Source organism: Mesocricetus auratus, unplaced genomic scaffold (genome assembly GCF_017639785.1).
Source record: "Mesocricetus auratus isolate SY011 unplaced genomic scaffold, BCM_Maur_2.0 Super-Scaffold_100007, whole genome shotgun sequence".
NCBI classification, from domain to species: domain Eukaryota; kingdom Metazoa; phylum Chordata; class Mammalia; order Rodentia; family Cricetidae; genus Mesocricetus; species Mesocricetus auratus.
In genome coordinates this window covers 74553766-74575661 of record NW_024429191.1, presented here as the reverse complement: position 1 = coordinate 74575661, position 21896 = coordinate 74553766, and the positions used below count along the sequence as shown (strand labels likewise).

At 43.6% G+C, this 21896-nt stretch overlaps 1 protein-coding gene across 1 annotated transcript in view; it reads right to left on the bottom strand.

Annotated features, from left to right (window-relative positions):
- Window positions 1-21896, bottom strand: part of Skap1 (src kinase associated phosphoprotein 1) — a 286838-nt gene that overhangs the window by 7922 nt on the left and 257020 nt on the right. Inside the window, exon 11 of the mRNA XM_040749572.1 lies at window positions 17944-18044. Within this exon, the coding sequence (XP_040605506.1) occupies window positions 17944-18044 (101 nt within the window). The remainder of the gene's footprint in view (window positions 1-17943; window positions 18045-21896) is intronic.

The following is a 21896-nucleotide window of genomic DNA, read 5'->3' as shown; positions in this document are numbered from 1 at the left end:
GTGATATCATATAAGTCGTATCACACACACACACATACACATATGTATGTATGATATATATGTACACACACACACACACACACACACACACAAACACACAAACTCAGGCACATGTGCCACAGAAGCCAGAAGAGTGTGTTGGATCCCCTGGAGCTGGAATCACATGCAGTTGAGAGCTGCCACATGTGGGTGCTGGGAACCAAACTTGGATCCTCTGTAAGGATAGCACACACCCTCAAACTTAAATACTTAACCGTCTATTCATCCCCAAGACTGAGTTTTAAAAGGTCCTAAAAGGAGCTGGGCATGGTTGCTCATACCCATAAGCTCAGCACTATAGAGGCTGAGTAATGATTGCTGTGAGTTCAAGACCATGGTGGGCTACAAAGTAAAACCTTGTCTCAAGAACAAAACAAACCAAAACAAAAACCAAAATAAAAACAAAAAAAACATATCACCACCACCACCACTGCCAAAACTTAAAATCAAAACAAACCAAAAAAAAAAACCAAAACACATACACACATGCACATACCCACCCAAAACTCAACGAAGCAAAGCAGAAGCCAGGAAGACAGTCCAAGAGGTAAAGTACTTGTCTTGCAAGAATGAAGCCCGGAGTTCCAATCTTTATGACCCATATAGATGCCAGGTGGGCACAGCAGCCTGCTTGTAATGCTAGCATGGGAAGCAGAAGCAGGAGATCCCCAGAGCTGGGTCAGCTAGCTAGAGTAGCAGTTGGCAGGCTCTAGGTTTCAGGGAGACACACTGTCTCTTTGTATAAGGTAGAAATAGATCAAGAAAGATAACCATGTCTGCATGGTGGTGCATCCATTTAATCCCAGTACTCAGGAGGCAGAGGCAGGTGGATCTCTGAGTTAGAGACCAGAGTGAGTTCTAGGACAGCCAGGTATACATTGAGAGAGACTTTGTCTCAAAGAAACAAAACAAAACAAAACCAAACACACGCAAAAAAGAAATACACTCAGCATCTACCTCAGGCCTCCACACATTAGTGTATGCACCTGCATATGCCCATGTGAACATTTACACACACTCACATAAACAGGCAAAAAATAACAAACAAACCCCCAAACCCCCCAAAACAAAAAAATCCAAACAACAACATCGTCTTAAATAACTGAATGTGTCTGCCCACCACCAATCTGCCCAATTCCCCATTTCTTCCTTCCTGCAGGCAACTTCCCTCTATGGTGTCTGTCATGTGAGACACACTCAGAACTCCCCAGTCTGTGTCTGGTAGGACATATCAAAGCTCAGCTCAGTGCAAGTGATGTTACGGTCCATTTTCCAGTGCTGATGTTAGCTGGGTTTCTGCTTTCAGCTTGTTTTCTTTTCCAGCCTGAACTACTGTATCACCATTTGTGTGTGTGTGTGTGTGTGCACGCGCGCGCACGCACGCACGCACGTCTTAGGTTTTCTGGTAAGAGCTGCCCTGCGTTTATCAAGCTGCAGGAATGTCTTCCTCTGCTGGGCTTTGCTATGACACTCTGTCTTTCACTCTCACTGCAACTCATAAAAACTAGCTTTAGCTCTTTTGCTTTCTCACAGGCAAGAGGGTGAGCAGAACGTTGCCTGGCCGCTTTCTGACCAAAGGCAACTTGTTCAAGTTAAGCATGTGTCATGTGAGGGGTGCATGGTTCCACGGGGGATTAGTTGAGACCCCTGACTTTTGACTGACACTTCACAGTCCCCTTTGGCTGTGATGCCAGGGGCAGGCACCAAGCCTTGGAAACATACTGTCTGCCAACTCAGAGAGGGTGCAGCCTGGAAGCAGATGAGGCTCAGCAGGGCAACTGCCCAGGCCAGACTCCCAGTCAGTTTGCTCTTGCTTGAGGGGAGTGCTGACCTGCCGACTGCAGATGCAGTGGCCTCCTCGGCACAGTGGTAAGAAGAGAAATGAGGTGAGAGCAACTCTCTGCCCTTCAAAACAAAAGAGCCAACAGAAGTGTGAGGAGGAGAGTGTAGTCTCAGAGACCATATGTGTCCTGCTGCGGCAGCCTGGGAGCTTAATCAACGCACCTACAGGTCCTGGGATCTGACTGTCTTTTCCAGATTTCATCCCCTGGTTGGATACCCAAAAAAGGCTGCAGGGCTGAGGAGTTTAAAGCATGAATGGAAATTTCTAGCCTTCTCTCCCACTCCCACCCCCCATGTATTGCTCCAGCTCAGTCTGAACACCACGAGGTATTTTAAAATAATTTCTACTTTGATGAATTGCTGGGGAGTCCACAATTGCTCATAATCAAAGGGAGAAAAATGCAAATGAGATCCGGCCGAGAACTATCACCACCAAACGTTTATTTCACTGCACAGTGCCAAAAAGAATTAAAACAACATTAAACTCACAGCAATCATGTTTAAGCCCTCGTTTCCAAGTGCCAAATTGCACCACTCTGGATCATACAGATGTTCGTTAATTATGCTAATTTTTATTAAACTATTAAAATGGAGAGAATACTGGCTCAGCCAGGCAGACCCTAGCTCTGAATGAACCCTGCCCCTGTCTAGAGGTGCTAATTTACTGCATTTTTATTAAGTTGCTGCTTCTTGGATTTTAGTTTTAGGATCGAACTGAACTGAATTTCTGGGATCAATGTTTTTTTCTGTAAAACCTGAGCTTCTCTTGGCACAGCTGTTTGGAAAAATTGGAAAAGTAGACCCAGGAGACCTGCAATCTTCAATGCAGGAGTGTGTCTACCTCAAACTGGGGACTGGCACCTATAAGTGTGTATAGCAATGGGGCATCCAAATTCTACACTTGCCTCACTTCATGACTCTGTATCCTATGCAGGGTAAAGGTAAGACTACCCGAAGATGCTTTAGATAAAAATTCTAAAACAAAACAAAACAAAACAAAAAAAACCCCAAAACCAGACAAACAAAAATAAAAACCCCCAAAACAAACAACAATAAAAATCCTGGACAAAATCCTTCACATGTCTCGCCTCTCACCACCACATCTCTCACCTGGAAGAAGCATAACATGTTGCTTATTTCCATATTTGATCAAACATCTGTTTTTCTCACCTTGAACCTTGCCAAATATCCTTGAACTCTTAACACTCCTCGTGAGGAAGTTTAGATAAGGAAAGCTGGTGTTTGGACTCCATCATCAGGATGGAGACACTGTTGGCTTGGATGAGTGCAACGTTACATGAACCTGAAATCGTCACAGTGTTCACCTTCATCCACAATCAAAAGTTTTCATGGGGGAGTGTACGTGGTCCTAAAAGGATTTATGCTGCTAATCTCAATCAACAAAGAAAAAAAAGGAACAACCCACCAAACCTGCTATAAAAAGAACAGCAAATTCTATAAACAAAAAGCAGTATGGTCACCAACACAGGCATGTCACACAGCTTGACTCTGCCTCCAGTGGTTTCCTATTGCTGTTTATGGTTTCAAGACTATCACAGGCCTCCTCGGTGCTCCTCCTGTCACAGGGCCCTGAGTCCCTGTGTGGTGCTGTAAATACCCTGTCAGTAGGTGTCAGGGGATATCAGGGGGAAAACCAGCGGGCGCCTATCATAAGCCTTAAAAGAGATTAAATACCCTTACTCCATGATTGCTACATTTTAATTTCTCTCTTCCCCGCTGGTTCTTATTTGTATAAGCTCTTCCACGGCTCCCCTGGAGTCGCACAGACATGACCTGGAATGACCATCCTGTCTTGGGATGAGAATTCAATTTCTAGGCTCAGTGAGTCCTAGACTGTTCCAGCAGAAGGAATTCACATCCTTGAGAGCTTCAAGTCTTAAACTGGAATCTGTGAACCCTTAGCCTGTCTATGGATGGATGGGAAAGACTTTTTGAACTCTTGAAATTGGCATAAATTTTGTGTGAGTGTATATGTGTGTCTCATGCCTAGACCCTTCATTAGATTCTCAAAGGGTTTATTAACTCTCCATAGTTTACGTGGTTTACAAATAGCACTCTAGAGGTAAATACAGTGGACTTTGTGGCCTAGGTCTGCACTTTGTCCTAGTATAGACATCTACTTTATTAAACAAAATACGTAGAAAGAGAGCCAGGAATCTTGCTCCTCACTTGCTGGGTCTTCTGGCATCTGGCATGAGTCTGTTTCCCTTCCCTTCCTGTCCCAGTTGCTCACATGTCCTAGGGCACCAGCATTTTCACTGTGACTTAGAAGGTGTGGTCCCTCTCAGCTTTGGGTGACATTTGGAATAAGCCCTCTGACTCGGTCAGTTCTGTTGAGAAGGTTCTGTGATGGGGGTCTTGGATGAGTTCCTAAGAGAAACATCCTCTTTTCCCATCAAAAATTATCTCAAAGCATCTTTGGAATTCCCTGATAATATCCCATGGTTTACTTTCTGAACCGTCAAAGTTCATTGTACCATTGTTGTAAGTAAGAGAAGTCCTCTTCAAGAGAACAATCGATCCGTCAAAGTTCATTGTACCATTGTTGTAAGTAAGAGAAGTCCTCTTCAAGAGAACAATCGATCAGCCTCAGACACGAAGGATCAGTAAGTGCTTGATATATGTATGAGAAAAGCCAATCAATTATTGGTTCATGATTGCTTAATTCTCTTAATAGTGCTCATTTACCATATATGATCATTAGTAAAGATGTGAACCTTGAATTCCTAAGCAGAGTAGGTTGTATATTCCAAGACCAGTATATATATATACATATGTATATGCATACATATACAAGTGTACACATGTATACATATACATACATGCGGGGCGCGTGCGCGCACGTGCGCGCGCACACACACACACACACACACACACACACACACACACACACACTGGATTGGTCTATGAATTCTGTACTCCTAAATAAAATCCAGCTTTGGGAACGAGGATGTTTTCTTTGAGAAATCGTATTAAGACAAATTGAGGGGTCTAACTCAGCAAATTCCCATCTGCTGGAAGAAGAAGAAAGCTTGGGAACAGGAATTGTTTGCCAAAGATAGACATACCCATTTTTCAGCACAAATAGTTCTGTGAAGATATTTCTTCCTGAAGGGAAAAGGAAATGGTTGGTTGGGTAGCTGGTGGTTTTGTGACACTGGAAAGGATTGGAGCCCAGCACTTAGTCAAAACCTTAGGTAGTTTGGCGGCCTCTCCAGGCTATTTTACACTGTGGATAAGGTTCTTGGCAATCATTTTCTCTTTTTTTCATTATTCAAAATTTTGGTTTATAGATCATAACACAAATGAATCATTAAGTTTGCTTCAATTGAGCCAGTTTTATTTATTGCTACATTTCAGGGAACTTGCTGTCTTGAAGATTGATGGACCTGGATGTCTGAGGAGATAAGTGTTTAAAAAAAAAAAAAAGGAGCATCGGAAAGTGGTCAGCAAAAGCTGTCAGGGCAGTCACGATGACAAGTCTACGAAACACGTCCCAGCGTAAGAATGAAGTGCTCTGAGGAGGATGTGCGCTCCATATGGAGGGCCGAGGAGCACTTGAGTCAGAGGAAGCATTTAGCCTCAAGTGTGACACTCATGTCCTGAAGAGGGTGTGAACACATGAGCATGGAGTCAGGGCCAGGGAGGTGTGGCGGGGCTGCGCACACCAGATGCTGTTGGTGATGGAAATGTGTGTGAAAATTGTGTGTGTGTGAGGATAGGCTACAGAAAAATCGTAAAAGGAGGGGGAAAGCGAAGCAGGCTTGTAAAGAGACAGGAATGCAGCGGACAACTTCAGCTTCACCTAAAGAAGAAAGGTGACAGGCAAGGTAAACATTTACAGATGGGGGAAACAAGGTGCCAAGTGCAGAATTCAGGAACAATAGAGGCAGCGCCATCCTGGAGCTGATAGAATTGCGTTACCATGTGAGACGGGCATATTAATATGTATTCCATAAACTGTGCGGCTCCCAGCCCCACTGCTCTGTTTTGCTCTGACCGCAGTACCAGCCTCAGGCACCACAACACAATTTGGAAACAATGTGACGGAAATGTTTAATCTGCTCGGCCCATCTGTGCTGCGTATTTCTCCAGATCTCCCTGAGAGAGGCGCCTTGAATCTCCACATTGCCTTTAATATTCTCCTAAATCACCTCCCCACTGCACTTCAAGGGCCATTGCTACAATATCACAGGTTCATCTAAAGTGCAATGGGGAGGGGGGTTGGGGGAGGTGCAGGCTGGGAGATTTTTTATTTTAAAATAATTTCCAGAGATTGTCTTTTCTGCTTCCTTAAAAAAAAGAAGAAGAAAAGTTATTCTATTGTTGCCGTAAGGTTATTGAGGTTGTTTGGTGCAAAACAGGGTAGGATAGAGTGGAATCATTCTCCAAAGAATTATATTTATTAATCTCCATTCTCTCAATTGGGCATGGGAGGGGTGAGCAGCTGCTTGCATTCTCATCTCTTTTCCTGCACCTTGCTATGGTGAGGTGCTCATTAAGGGCCGTGGGTCTCCATGCTTATGGCATCAGATTTGGGCTTGGCAGTTCTCAGGGCTAACCCTGCCACTGCTGTTCTCCAAACAAAGCAGTATACATTTAATCCCTAGCCAGTATGCCCTCACCACGAAAGGGCGCTTTATTATTTTTAATTTTGGCAGAAACCCTTGTTTTTTTTTTTTTCTCTCCTTTAAATGCAGATGTTGAGCGTTGGATTACCACTGCCTTTCCACACTATGATTTTGCCAGATTCAGCTCAAATAGCTGGGCTAGAATGTGGGAGGTTGGGGTGGGTTTCAGAGAAAGAGGGGACAAGTCACTGTGCTTTAGACCCTAGATGAACGGGAGAGTGTTGCACATCACCAAGAAAATTAGGATTCCTTTTGCTTTGTGAATTAAAGAAATGAATAATTTAATCCTCAAGATTGTTCCGGCGAGGGAAAGGCAAGTGTCCCAGTTGCGGGGCCCTACAGCCTGTCGGTGTGTTACATCATCTGCACACATAAGCGTTTCCATGACAACAGCTTATAGCTTCATTTCCTGGATCCCTCTAGGGGGTGTCACAGCCAGATCCACCTGCTTTTCACCCTACCCTCGGTGGGGTCATGGTAAGGTCGCCAGAATAAATGAACGCGGGTACTAATGATCTGTTTACTGCTGTTTATGCTCTGTGTGTCAGGGGCACGCACATTTAGAGAGCTCATTATGGCTGCAATTAGAATGCACCATCGCTAGATATTTAACTCCTTTTTCTTTTAAATTAGCATTTTAATAACATTCTTTGAGCAGAGAAACAAAATGACCATTTTTCACGGACAAACTTCTAGCTGTAGGTGCAACTTTAATGGCAAAGTTGTGAAGGGGAAAGGCGGGAGAGAGGGGAAAAAAGGCCATTTTTACTACTTTCACCCTCCTCCCTACCAAAAGGATATTTTTATTTGCTTTCTAACACACTCAATTTCCTAAATTTGTTTTGAATCCAATTATTTTGGGTGGTTTAAAGTACCGTGCTCTTGTTGGACGGAAATTAGCAGCAATTGAAATTAACTTTTTATGTGACCTGTGAAAGGGCCTAAAATAATTACAAGTGTAGAAGAAACCCTCCTTCCAGGAGACCCTAGCTGTAAGAGTGGGCTGTGATACCATTATCAGAATATCTTCATACTGCCACCGCAAGGATTTTTTTAAAGAAGGAAACTGCCATGATTGTCTCTGTGTTATAGTCCTTAGGATTATCATACATAGTGCGATGACACACACACCATTATAAGCAGGATAAATGAGAATCAGACAGAAAGACAACAATGACATGGTATGAATTACCATTTTAAAAAGGTCAGATCTTGGAGCCTCAAAGAGCACGAGAGTTGGGTCCCAGACGAAGAAATGCAGACAGAGACCTCCTTGGTCAGAATGTTCTGGAGGCATTGCTTTTTAGGGACCAGCCGACACCTTTAGCTGTTTACAGATGTTCTATTTGTGTAAAGTACAGTGAGAAATAACAATTTGAATGTTTCGATTATCCTTCCCAGTCCCTTCCATTTTCATTATTTATTTCCTATAAATCGGGACCTTGCTGAACATAATTCTGCAGACAAGGAGGTGGATGGGACAGCCGATGGGAGCGAGGAGATAGATGGTGGGTGCGTGCAAGATAGATGTCTGCGTTTATGAAAAGGAGAGGCGTCTGCAGTGAACACCGACAAAGTGGAGCAGGCGAGCACGTAAACTCTAACAGGCGTTTATGGATGCCAAAGGTGTAAGGGAGACGGTGGGAACAGAGCCTACCATGGTAGAATCCATGTCCAAGTTCTGCCTAAGATGTCCCACGCTTGCTGTGGCTCCTGTGAACCTCGGCAAGCCTTTCCATGACAACAGACAGGATTTCACAGCCAGAAGACTCCAGAGGTCAATAGTTGAAAAGCAAGAGTTAGAAAGAGAGATCTTTATCCACAGCGAGACAATCCCACCCACCCCCCCATACCACAGAAGAAAAAAAATTTAAAGACACAGCAGGAAAAAAAAGGAACCTTTCTAAAAATGATGGAAATTTAAAATGTTTATGCTCTTGCCTCTGCCTAGTTGCACCTAAGAATCTGCCATTTCATAAATAAAATACTGATGGCACAGACTATAATTTGGTGATAGCTACCCCAGGACATATCTAGATGCATTTCTGTTATTTTAATTAAATACTGCATTATGGTTTGTGACAACTACACAGCTACGGCGTAAATGAATTCCGAATTAAAGTGTTACTTAGGCATCCAGTAATTTTTGTTTCAGTCCTCAGTTTTACAAAGCAAATAGCTATAAAATCAAGATGTTCATTCATTTACAGATGGAGGAGGATTGCTGTTGCTCCCCCCCCCCCCTTAATTCTCATGCACGAAAGGAATCTGGCTCCTGACACCCTCGGCTTACGAGCCACATCACAAAGAGAAACACATCCTCTTGACTAGAATGTGAGATGCTGAATATTAATTACTGGTATTATGTTTATCTTTGCAGCCAAGTTCTGTCTTTTGACAATCATCTTGATGGACCGCAGTCTTGAACTGCTGGGAGAAGTCTTCTTTGTTGAGCAGATAGGAACCTATTTGGTTTCATTTTCTTGAGAAAGAACCATAAAGTTCCTAAGTGCTCTGTGGAAGTTTCTGGATTTGGAACTCCTCCCAAACACGGGGTATTAGTAGGGACAGAGAAACTCTTTTTTTTTTTTTTTGTACTTCTCTTAAGAAAAAAAATTAGTTTAAACATATTACCATTCCCTTAGTGAACTGAAGATATAATTTGATATCACCAGTTGGTTGTAGTTTAAATGTTACTTAATTGGTAAATTATGAGAAAAGTTTGGAATTCTCTCATTTATCAGTTCAGAGTTTTACTCAAAATTAATATATTTGGGCAAAAGGATTTTTTTGGTTTAATTCTGAGGATTTAATTGTCTTTAATGTGTCCTGTTACATTAACAATTTTAAAATAGCAAGTTTCCTGAAGACATCGTCTATTATTTTTGTTTGAATAATCAATATGATCTTTTAATTAGCATTAAATATCATATGTCTATGGATATCATCAGCTTCTAGCTTTTTGTAGTCTCATCAATGGCCCCAAACCTCCCATAATGGATCCTACACCTTTGACAGAAATTATTGCTCTGTATGTTTGCAATGAGGCTATAATGTGCTTTAATATTTTGTGAGTTTGGTTGGAGTGCTGACTCCATACGATATCAAGAAACCCTGGCAGGAGAGGTTGAGGGAGGCTGAGTTCCTTCTGAGAACATAATTATACAGAAACAAAGCTTTTGCGACTCCTTTTAAATAGGGCATATCATAGAAATGTCATCCAGCCTCGTTGGCAGATTAGCGAAGAGTTTATTACTAAATCTCTGTCTAATAGACACGCAGCTGACTCTGGAGGAGCTGCTTGTTATAGTACTGGCAGCAGGAAATGGAGGGAATGTCACAGTTAAAGACACAAATTTTCCCTGTAATATATTCGAATGGAAACCCTGAATCCAATACTACATGGGCATATCTAATAAATTCACAATATTTCAGTCTCAACAGCCTTCACCGGTTAGTTTTAAAGATTTATGTGGTAAAAAATTACTCAGTGATGAATATGGTTTATTCTGTGCAGTATTGGAGGTATAAGGAATTAAACTACCGTCTTTAACAGTGAATTTATTATTACCTCTGTCAAAAGACGAAGCCTTTAACATCATTTGTTATAAATTCACTGCAAAATAAATGGCTGGATTCTTTTTTTTTTTTTTTTTTAATACCGGAGTTTGTAAAGCATCGGGCGATTCTGAGAATTAACCTAACCCCACCATGGCTTATGTGGTTCTATGTAAACATCTGGTGTGGGACTTTCCACCTGACTGGTGTGTGTGTGTGTGTGTGTGTGTGTGTGTGTGTGTAGTGTGTGTGTGTGTGTGTGTAGTGTGTGTGTTTTGAAAGTGAAAGGTCTCGCTTAGGACAACAGTTTAGACATAAGGAGATTAAAAAGAAAAATGCAGTTGTATTCTCCCTCTCTTTTAAAAAAAGGTTTTTACAATAAAGAGCCAGGCTTCAATGGGATGGTGATGTCGTGCACTTGGGCCCCTTGTTAGTAGGCTGTGGGCATGCATATGCACACACACAAACACCCTCTCCCTTTTGTCCTCTCTCGGAATGGGTGTCCCCTCATTTATAAAAATTACCTGGAAGGAATGAGGCTGCCAGGGTTTGTTCTAGACGATTGGTCCCTGTCTGGGGGAAAGGAATGGCCTCTACTGAATTTGACCGGTGTGTGACCGTTGCCTTCCAGCTGACCCCAAATCCCATCCCACCCTCCTAACTCTAGCCTCCCTTAGGGGTTATTAATGAGAGAAAATACCATCATCATCATCATCTTCGTCATCACAGCACGGTGTTGACCTGCTTGTTAACAAGAAATGGGGTGGCGGGGACACCTTCTGTGTTTCTCCCATACCATTATAAATAAGCAAAGATATTTCCTGATGGTGTACCCCTGTCTACCCCTTTGGTTGGGTCAGAGGTGAATAATCGTTCTTTGACAGGCATGGATCAGTTTCATCACACTGTTTGGGCAGTCTGTGCCCCAGGCCTATATTTTCCCCACTTACTACTCCCAAATTACCTCCCAAATAGCCTCAGCACATCCCCCACTCAGTCAAGCAGAGGATATGGTGCCTGAGGAAGTCCTAAATGGACACTAGATGTCACCAAACACCTCTTTTCCCTCAGAGCCCTGAAATTAAAACTAAATAAATAAATAAATAAATAAATCCCTCATTTAAAGCAATTGAAGGGATTAACTTAGTGGTTTTTATGAGCATTGCTGTCACATTCAACTAAACACACCTAAAAGAGGAAGTATCATTGTATTCTGACTTTAAACACACACACACACACACACACACACATACACACACACACACACAGATCTTTCAGAGAGACGAAAGGCTCAAGGGAAGAGAAAGGTCTATATTGTTAAGCAGTCCTTTGAGGAGGTAAGGGGAAAAAAACCTGGGTTTTTAAAATCCAATTACAACAGGCATTATGTTAACACAGCTCAAGTGTGCCAGGCCAGGCCCTGCTGTGTTCAGAGGACTGGAGCCAGAAACAGCTGTTCCATCCCAGGTGACAAAATGACTCTGTCCTTGTTTCTGTAAAGTCCGTCTACTCACATCATGTGCCCCACGATGAACTGTTTCCAACATCCAAGAAGTCAGGCCAAAGTCTGGCATGTTAGAGCCATGCAAAGCTCTTCCTGTCCCGGCTAAACAATCATGTAATTGTTAACCTTAGGGGATGCCCAACTTGTTGCTCCAATGCTGATTTCCAAGGAAATAAGACCCTGGACAAGGCCTTGGAGGCAGCTAACAGCCATTGGTGATGGACACAACTGGAGCTCCAGAGATGCAGCTGAGGAACTCACGTTTACCTAGTTACTGGGCCAACAAGGGTGGCTCTTCTTTCCCGTTAACTGAGTTTCTCTCTGTGTTTTCCCGGTCTTAATATGTGTCCCATGCTGGCCCAGAACAAGATGCTTCAGACTCAACAGAACGCTGCTTGTTTCTGCCTCAGAGTGCAAGGATTAAAGGTGTGTGACCCCCACACCCTGCAGTTTCTCTTTCCAGTTTGTGGGATAGCACATGTTTCTGCCATAAATCACTTGTGGAAATGGAGACTGATTTTTCTCAGTTCAGTTCTGTGGTATCTCAAGCAGCAAAAGAAACACCTATACTATTTAGAAATAATAATAAAAATAAAAATAAATGTTCTCTAGAGAGTGACCTTGCTGGCTAGCTAGAGGTCATGACCTTTCTCTCTCTCTCTTTCTCTCTCTCTCAGTTTTTAGAGACAGGGTTTCTTTGTGTAGCTTTTAGACCAGGCTGGCCTGGAACTCACAGAGATCCACCTGCCTCCCGAGTGCTGGGATTAAAGGTGTGCACCACCACTGCCCAGAATGTCACTTCTCCTAAAGGGGACTTGTGACCTCTCTTATACAGATAGAAGAATTTTTTTTTTCTTCTGAGACAGGGTTTCTCTCTGTACCCTTACTGTCCTGGAACTCTTGTGGACCAGGTTGGCCTCGAACTCACAGAGATCTGCCTGACTCTGCCTCCCAAGTGTGCCACCACCCCTAGCCAAACAGAGGTATTTTATTTCTCTTTCTTTTTCTTCCCACTGATAGTAAGTGACCGTAGTGTTGCTGGTTCACAGAAGGTCCTGGCTGTCCTTTGAGGCAAGGAGGTAAGCATGGTGTCAGGGCACTAAGGGTGATCCAGCACCTGCCCTGTCATGCCTGCTGCTCAGACAGAATGGATTTTTGGAGTACACCTGTTGTTGAACCCCTGCCAGGTACTGATGGCCACTCACCCCCAAATCACCCCCCCCCCTCCCGCTGTTGATGCTTGGAATGTCAGACAGGACCGAGCAGCAGCCGGCGTGTATTTCAAACATAGCAGATGGATTTTTATATTAGCTCCTATTTCATGTTCAGGCAGAGCGACCGCCACACTAAAACCACAGCCTCAGTGCTGCCGAGTTTGCTTCTGTGAGATTAATTCTGTGAAATTAATTGGGACAAGATTGAAAAGGAAATTAAAATGCAGCTGAGTGAACAGGCCCCTCAAACACCTTTTCCCTGCTCTATTCAAACTCGAATTCTGCGGCGGTCGCTGGCGTCGTGGGAAGTAATTTACGAGAGGCAGGCTCTCAGGAGTGATCCGTTACGTATGAGGAGACCCACACCAGCGCCACAATCTGGAGCCACTGAAGAGCGCTAAACACCCTGCTGTGTCTTGAGTTGTGTCCCGGCTCCTGGGTGGCTGGGGGCGGGGCGGGGAGGAAGGGACGCTCTTACTAGAAAAAGCCGTTCAGAAATATCTGGGCCCAAAAGGGGCAGAGGAGCATCCGCCGGATGTTCACATCCGCTTCGTTATTAAAATCTTCCTCTAGTATATTTTAAGACTCCAATTGGAAGTCAGTGAGTTAAGTGGGCATGAAGCTGCATGGGTCCTGGGAATGTCTGGATGTGCAGAGCTTCGGTCAGCAGGAGGGCCTTTATGCTGACGGTGTCCTTGTTACTGCTTGTGAGATGGGGTACACGGCTCTGGCCTCTTCTGGAAGAGAACTTGGGAGGCTCTTTCTGGTGTCAGTGATGAGATTTCTAAACCACAGAAGACATGGTGATTTCCGTGGAGGCCCCCTCGGTGGGTAGTGTTCTTACCCAAGTGAGAGAACGTTGGGCCTCAACTGATGGTGCTGTCTGAGGATTGCCTGCTATATGAACCACCTTTTTCATTAAAAAAAAAAAAGAACTATATTGTATGTGCGTGCAAGCGCGTGTCGCAGCTTGTGTTTGTGTGTGTGGAGCTCAGAGGACAACTTTTGGGACCTGGTTCTTCCTTTCTGCCATGTGGGACCAGGGATGAAACTCAAGGGGCAGGCTTGGCACATCTTTACACACGGGACCATCTTGGGGCCCCCATTTGGCTCTTACCTTACCAGTATTTATTGAGCTCATGGTTAAATGCCCATTACCATCGGGTGCTTTTAGTGTAGTGTTAGACTAGTAGAGAACTTATGACTTGTCATTAATTAAGGGTTACATACTTTTCCACATAAATTCTCTGATCACAACCCTATGGACAGAAACTACCCTACTTTTTACACATAAGGACACTAAAGCCTGAATGTTTAAGTGACTTTTTCCAAGGTCCCATAAATAACCTGCCTAAGAACAGGATACATGGTAGGCATCTGGTTAACTATGGTGTGCATTTCCTCTCTCTCTCTCTCTCTCTCTCTCTCTCTCTCTCTCTCTCTCTGTCTGTCTGTCTGTCTCACACACATTATCTATCTATCTATCTATCTATCTATCTATCTATCTATCTATCTAAGTATTACAGGGCCAGAGAGATGGGCCAATGGTTCAGAGCCCTGGCTACTGTTCCAGATTCAATTCGCAGGATCCAGAAGCATCTGTAACTTTCTGCTCCTGTCTGCTCATTCCCTTTCCAAGCCCTGAGTCTCCTTCCTCCACACACTCTCTTCAGAGCCTTTCCTCTGACCCCTATATTTTCTGAGATGGGGTCTCTTTATTATGTAGCCCTAGCTGACCTGGAACTCAAAATGTAGACGAGGCTGGCCTCAAACCCACAGAGATTTGCCTGTCTCTGCTTCCCGAGTGCTGGGATTAAGTGAGCATGTCATCCAAACTTCAGCACAGCATTTCTTTAATAAAGGACCATGGATTTAGTGTGGTAGTGGACTATCCATGGCCAGCATGCATAAGGCCCTGGATATTTGAGCCTTAGCACCTAGAGAAGGGTAAACCAGTTGTACCTATGGAGGTGAAGACAAAACAGATGGTAGTTGGAGTTCTTCCTGTTTAAGTGGAGCAAGTAATTAAAGCTAAGACAGAGTTCTGTGTGGGATTTCTTGTGTGGCTTTGCAATATCAGGTCCTCTGTGCTCGGAATGGGAATATCTAGGGTGGGAGAAACGACTCCCTTATTTTACATGTGAGGAAACGAGTCCAGGCGAGCTGAGCAGTGTAGTTAGCTGTGCCACACACTTCTCAGGGAGACCGACGTCTGCTGGGCTTTAGACAGAGGCTTCTCTTGCCCAGGGGAGGTGCTACCGTACTGGCCTTTGGAGTAAAGAAACACGGAGTTCTCCAGACACCATTTTCTTGGACTAAACTCAATGTGTATTATTTTGTTCTCTTGCTCCAGGTACAGAGGTAGGCCAGTTCCAGCAAAGGAAGCCAGCTGAGGCTGAAATGGGATGAATGTGAGAAACAGTTCCGGGAAGCAGGGAATGACTGAACTTCTCGATGGTATTGGAATCTCCTATCTGTATGAATTGGTTTGTCTGCGCTTTTTTAGAGACAAGCAAATAGGATGGGAGGTCTTTTAAGGTTCTTTCCTGTGCAAGGGCTCTGATTGAGTTAGGTAATAGAATCAAGGCAAATCCAATCCCAGATGCTCCCCAAGCCGACGTTAAACCGGAATGCAGCTTCGTAAAGGAACGTTCCTTGAACTACTACTACCTTCTCATTTCCTCCTCTGATTTGCAGGGATTAGCAACATGAGGAAGGGAGGCACCTGGTACAGCTTAGGGGACAGAAATACTAATGGACTTAGAACCTTCCGGAACAGTAGAGAAAGAAGCTGATAGAATTAAGGCAGCCAGGCATTTTCACCGAATTAAAGTCTGACGCATTAGCATGTAGTCATGGAGGAGGGGAACAGAAGCTGATTTTAAAAGACCAGTCTGAGGTTCTTAGGCATCGCAGAGAAATACCACAGCCATGGTAACCGCACACCACTCTATATTGCGGGACAGGTCACTGCACAGCCCCTTAGATCTAACTGGAGGACCGGGACCCCCAGTGAGAATCCATTAACAAAGGCAAAAGACATGTAAAACCAACACAATAATCATGACAGAGAGAGAAGGCCAGCCGCCAGCCTGGCTCTGCACTCCCCCTCCTGCTGCAGGCACCTCCAGACAATGTAAACAGTTAATTTGTTCACCTGCAGGCTCTGGGCAAACAGAGGCCTGGTCACACCTGAGTGGATAACTCGATTACCCCGTAATGCCAGCACGGTAATGTACACAAATTCTATTACACGGCAAACCTTGCTTTCGGGCATTTGAAATACCAATCAGGCCAATGTCCACTTCCTTCTTTGCTTCCAATTTATTCTTGGTGTATTGGAGCTGCACTGAAATTGTAGTATGGTGGTGCTGAGTTAGAGTGGCAGGAGAAATCATGAGTACATTGTAATCTCCCCCAGCAGGGACCCCGAGGTCTTACCTTCCTGCAAAGGGTTAAGTCTGAATTTAGTCCAGACAGGGTTTCTCTGTGTAAACAGCCCTGACTATCTTGAAACTCGATCTATAGACCAGGCTGGCCTGAAACTCAGAGATCCATTTACCTCTGCTTCCTAAGTGCTGGGATTAAAGGTGTGCACCACCACTGCCTGCCTAGTTCTTGTTTAAAGGGACCCAGTTCATTGGAATCACTGGAAGACACCTGGAGTCAGACTTGGTCTGTTCCTTTTTATTAAATTCTACTATTTATTTACGAAGATTTATTTATAATGTATACAGTGTTCTGCCTGCATGTATGTCTACAGGCCAGAAGAGGGCACCAGATCTCATTACGGATGGTTGTGAGCCACCATGTGGTTACTGGGAATTGAACTCAGGACCTCTGGAAGAGCAGCCAGTGCTCTTAACTGCTGAGCCATCTCTGCAACCGTTGTTTGTTTGTTTATTGTGTATGCAAAAGTGTACCTGTGGAGGTCAGAGTACAACTTTTGGGAGTCAGTTCTCTCCATCATATCTCTGAGATTGAACTCAGGTCTTTGGCCTTGGCAGCAATTACCTTTACCCACTGAGCCATTGTGCACATCTGTTCTAAAGGAGCTTATAGCATATTTCAAGCACAGACAGATCCTTGGTGTAAGTAGTACCAGCCATAGAATAAAGAGAAACAGCAAATGCAGTGTTAATAACACCACGGCGTTTCCCTCTTCCTCCACAGAGTCCATACACTCAGCAATTAAAGAGCAAATTATGCCCACTTCAATGTTTGTAGATAGGGATGGGATACATGGAGAGAGGCCTTTATGATAAATTCTCTTAGGAACAGAACATGTTGTCTTCGCCTGGCTGTATAATGTGTGTGGTCATTTTTATTTGTTTCCTTAATACAAGGATGATGACAAATCGTTCCCTGTCTACAACTCCAGACAATTCTCATTATGAGAGGCAATAACACATCCAAAAAAAAAAGCCCTGTTTCTGTGAGTTCAAGGCCAACTTGATCTACAGAGAGAGTTCCAGGACAGGCTCCAAAACTATAGAGAAATCCTGTCTCAAAAAAAAAAAAGCCCTGTTGTTTTATGACCAACAATAGTGTGCGTTGGCTGTGTCTAGGGTTAACTTATGCCTGAGGAAGGGAATAAAGTTAGCTGAGCTGTGTGGGATTGGATTCAGGAGGTTGGGTCTTATCAGCACTGGCTCAAACCAATTGAGCTAACTGGTTCTGACTCCTCCTCCCACAGGTAATTATATTATCATCTCATTTATCTATAAATGAAATAAGAAGATAGTTTACCTAGCCAGAATGTTTTCAATAGTATTACAAAGTAATACATTATGTACATGGTTGTGACCTTTGTGTATCATAAATCATTGGAAAACATCAAATTTTGATTGGCATAATGTTAGTATTGTATCTACTTCATTTTATATATATATATACATATATATTTGCTGTATTGTATTTTTGAATGTGAAAAAGTGATTCTTGAGCCTGAATTTTTAATTAGAAAATTTCCCCAACAATTATACATTAAAGGGAATTTTGAACTGTGTGTAAGAAGAGCCATGTAATATACAGAGAGAGGTGTTACAGCATGCAATTACTCTGATTATGATAACTATATTAACAGGAGTAAAACATGGATTTTGGAATCAAGCCCTATATTCCATGGCTTTACCTTGCTCAGAATGCGGATGAGGTCACCTCGTTGGAAGGACAGTTCATCTGGTTGGTCACCATGGCAATCCCACAGGCCTTGGTAATAATTGGCATAGTCCACTGATCAAAGAGAAGGAAAAGCAAAGGTAAAAGGAGTCAGTTTTGCTGCAAATGGAAACCAGGGTTCTGATATAGCCTCTAGGAAACTTAAGATTCTGGAGGCTCCAGATGACACTCAATATAAGCAAAGGATTATGGGAGGAAGAGATCATTAACTCACATAAAATATTTACAGATCACCCCGAGTAGGAAATTCTACTCAACAATATTTTAATAGATGTATTTATTAATAGAAGAAAACCAGGCACATCATTTCTCAGTTGGTTTGCAAATAAGTGGTACAAAGACGTTTCCCAGCAGACTTTCTTGGTCCAGGGCATCTAAATACCTGAGTATGTCTCTTTTTTGTGCATTTGAAGGAACAGATCCTTCTGCCTGTCTACAAGAGAGGCTGAGCTAGCCAGCCTTCTTCTGCATCATGGCTCACACTCTGGCCTCCTCTGTTACACAGGGGCTTCATCCCAGGCACTTCCCACCCAGGTACTTCACGAGGTAGTCACCAATAACCACTGAAACGAATAGCTTAGTCTTTAAGTGGAGCCATGGGGGTGTCTCATCCATTACAACTAAATTCTGGGTGGGCTGGCCCTTTTCCAGCATCTCATTTGTAGACCCTGAACATGTCTGCCAAGATTTATCTGCAAGCCCCCGGGGAACAGAAACCAAAGTGATCTGCATTAAAAATGAAAGCAACTGAAGACAACAAACCAAGCTTTAGAAGCACTGAAGAGATTTACTGGGCTTCTCAGCGAGACTAGATGGCAATGATGCCACAGGACAGCCATCGATTCTTAACAATGAAGAATTCGTATTGATCCTCTTCTACCCGGAAAGGTTAAACACCAGCGTACAAAGTGGGAGAACATCTGGGGATTTGAATGGCAGGAGAGCTAATGCCCACTGGACCAGGGATACTCTGTGTTTCTTAGAATGTTTCATACGGGAGCTGTGAGCCTAGCGCCTGCCAAAGGTGAAATTTGATTGACAGGATTTAGGAGTCCTGTGATGTAGTTAAAATCTGTGGTTTTTAGCTGGTACATATCCGTATCCCCAGCACTTGAGAGGCTAATGCAGGAGGACTATGAATTCCCAGCCAGCCTGGGTTACACTGTGAGACTCTGTCTTGAAAAGCAAAATGAAAAAATTCGTGTGATTTTTGGGGACTGTATCTCACCAGTTCCTAGCTACACTGAATTTGTTTGGACCCTCTCATGAGCAAGGATGGTTCTAAGGCTCTCATGGTGGGAACAGATGGGAAGCAAATGGTCAGTGGGGCACAGAGGACCTGGCTGTACTCGCTTCCCCCGACAATTTGTCCCTAACTTATGAATAATTCAGATAACAGAGGCACAGTGGAACGAATCCCTGTATGTCTTTGTAAAAGACTCTTATTAGGCATCTTAAAGCACACAAAAGCAGAGGAGAGACTGACTCATTTAGGTCAGAGCAGATTGCAAACAGAAATAAAAATGTCAACCACAGAGACCGGGGCGTGTTTCTTTACACAGAGACATGCTTGTCTCTGCAGTAGACAATAGAGGGCAGCAAACAGAATAACCGCCAAGAAAACCTCCTGCTATCGACTTAAGAATATGTTGGGAAGGAAGATATATTGGGAGAAAAATGCTAACTGTTGAAAAGAGAAAGCATATTTTTTGGGGACATCAGTGCATGAAATGATAGAGAAATATCAACCTTGAAAAGCAATGGCAGTTTCCCTGGAGGATATGTTATACATTCTCAGTTGTAAGGGAGTCTATAAATCACCCCCAAGAGTTTGACTAAGTCTAGGAATAAGAAGTCAATTGACATCAATATTCCTTGTGAATCCGTAGATGGCAGACAAAATAGTTTTTTTAAAAAAAAAACAGATTTAAAAAACCCAACTTAGCTATGTATGAACGGTAGGAAGACTGACAGAGCGATCGGCATTCTCTGGCCTAGTACATAGTCACTTTGAGTTTCTACTCTCCATGGTATGCTTGGGTATGAGACAGCCCTAAGGTACCTTTTGGGTGCACATGAGTTTCCTACCAAGTTTTGACAGTGGTGGAAGAGAAAACCTGGGGAATTATTTAAACTATAAACACAGTAAAAAGCAGGCACACTGGTTCACACCGGTAATCCCAGAAATCAGAAGGCCAAGGCAGCAGGATTGCTTTGAGTTTGAGGCCAGCCTGGGCAATAAGGTGAGTTCAAAGACTAGCCTGGGCTATATAGTGAAAGAGACCGTGTCTCAAAACACTGGGAGACAGGGAGACAGATTCAATCAAGCGTAGAGGGAATGACATGAGCTTTCTAAGACACAAAGAATACAGAAAGGTGTTCATGAACCCAGGAAAACAGCCTCGCCCAAGATTAAGGACCATGACTACAGCTCTGAAAAGTAATCAGAATCATAGGGCTGAAATCAGGAAACATATTCAACCTAGTATCTAGACAGAGGTATGTTGGTATTAAGGAGGTCAGTGGGGGAGTCAATCTTTAGCTGCATAAGGTTGGACCCCATATTGCAAGATCCTTGTTTAACTGGTGTGATTCATATTTATGTATTTGTGTACACGCAACTTCATGAATTCATTGTTGAGCACCCATCAGGCCTGTGCACAGCATTTAACTAAACACCAGGGACCGGGCTAGATGCTGGGAATTCCACACTGACCATGCACAGTCCCTGCTACCCTCTAGAGGGGGAGGTGCTGGGGACAAGAGTTACTATCCCAGTACTCAGGACCCTGAAGAAGTGAGGATGCTCTGTATAAGAGGGAACTCAGCAGAGTCTTAGGGATCCAGGAAGGTTTCTTTAAAGCTTCAGCTCTTCACAAAAACCGATCTGCTGAGTGTCACAGAAACACCTCGAAGTTGGGAGGAGGTGAGGCTGAGCAAGACTGCATTCCTGAAGCTTGGCCCCAGGAAGGGTCTGAAGGTCTGCAAGTCTGCAGGGCGAGTTCACTCTGCCCTGAACCAGGCTTGCTCGTCCTCAAAGGAGATGAGAGCAGACACTAGTTTCCTAGGAGCCTGGAAGCAAGGCTTGCCTCTGGACGAGGTGAGAGCAGACACTAGTTTCCATAGGAGCCTGGAAGCAAGGCTTGCCTCTGTGGACTGGCTTTCTGGCTCAGTCAGGTTTACACCACACCGGCAACAGCCTAAGTCAGAAATGGTGCAATCTCCTGACCAGTTAATTAATTCAAAACATCCTCATTCTCATCTTGAGGACATTATTCCATCTAATTATTTTTTTTCCAGTCTGTCCATTTGGAATGAAAAACAAAAGAATAAAGCTTAATGCCAGCATTTCTCAATGTCTCTCAAAAAAAAAAAAAAAAGTAACTCTGCACTAAATAAAGCCTGGCAATTCAAAAGCAAAAGCTCTAATATATTCAGCATAAAACAGACAGAGGACCTAGAGCAATAATGACAACACTAATAACTAAAACAGTTATAACAATTAACAACAATTACAATGATAGGGAAGCTAATGGCTATGATCACTGCATTTAAATTGCCAGCAGAGCTGAAGAGTTTTTCTAGAGAAAATGGGGGTGGGCAGGGAGTGTCTTGTTCTTTCTAATCCCATGTAGGGGAGGCTAAGCTTCAAGTGAACAAAGTGTCACAAAGAGAGAGCTGACATAGAATTGTTTTTCTCTTTTCCAGGTGGTTATTACAAATCGTTTGTCAATCCACACCCGGCTCTTTGTGAGTGGTGAGAGGCGTTTCTCCCCTGGTGGAGTCGAGGCTGGTGATCCTGGTGACAGAGTCAATGGAAACACCTAGGCAAAGGACCAGGACATCTGTCTAGCTTCCCTTGTCTTCAGGAACAACAGAAGCTGACTGTCCTCCCAGAGTTTAGCT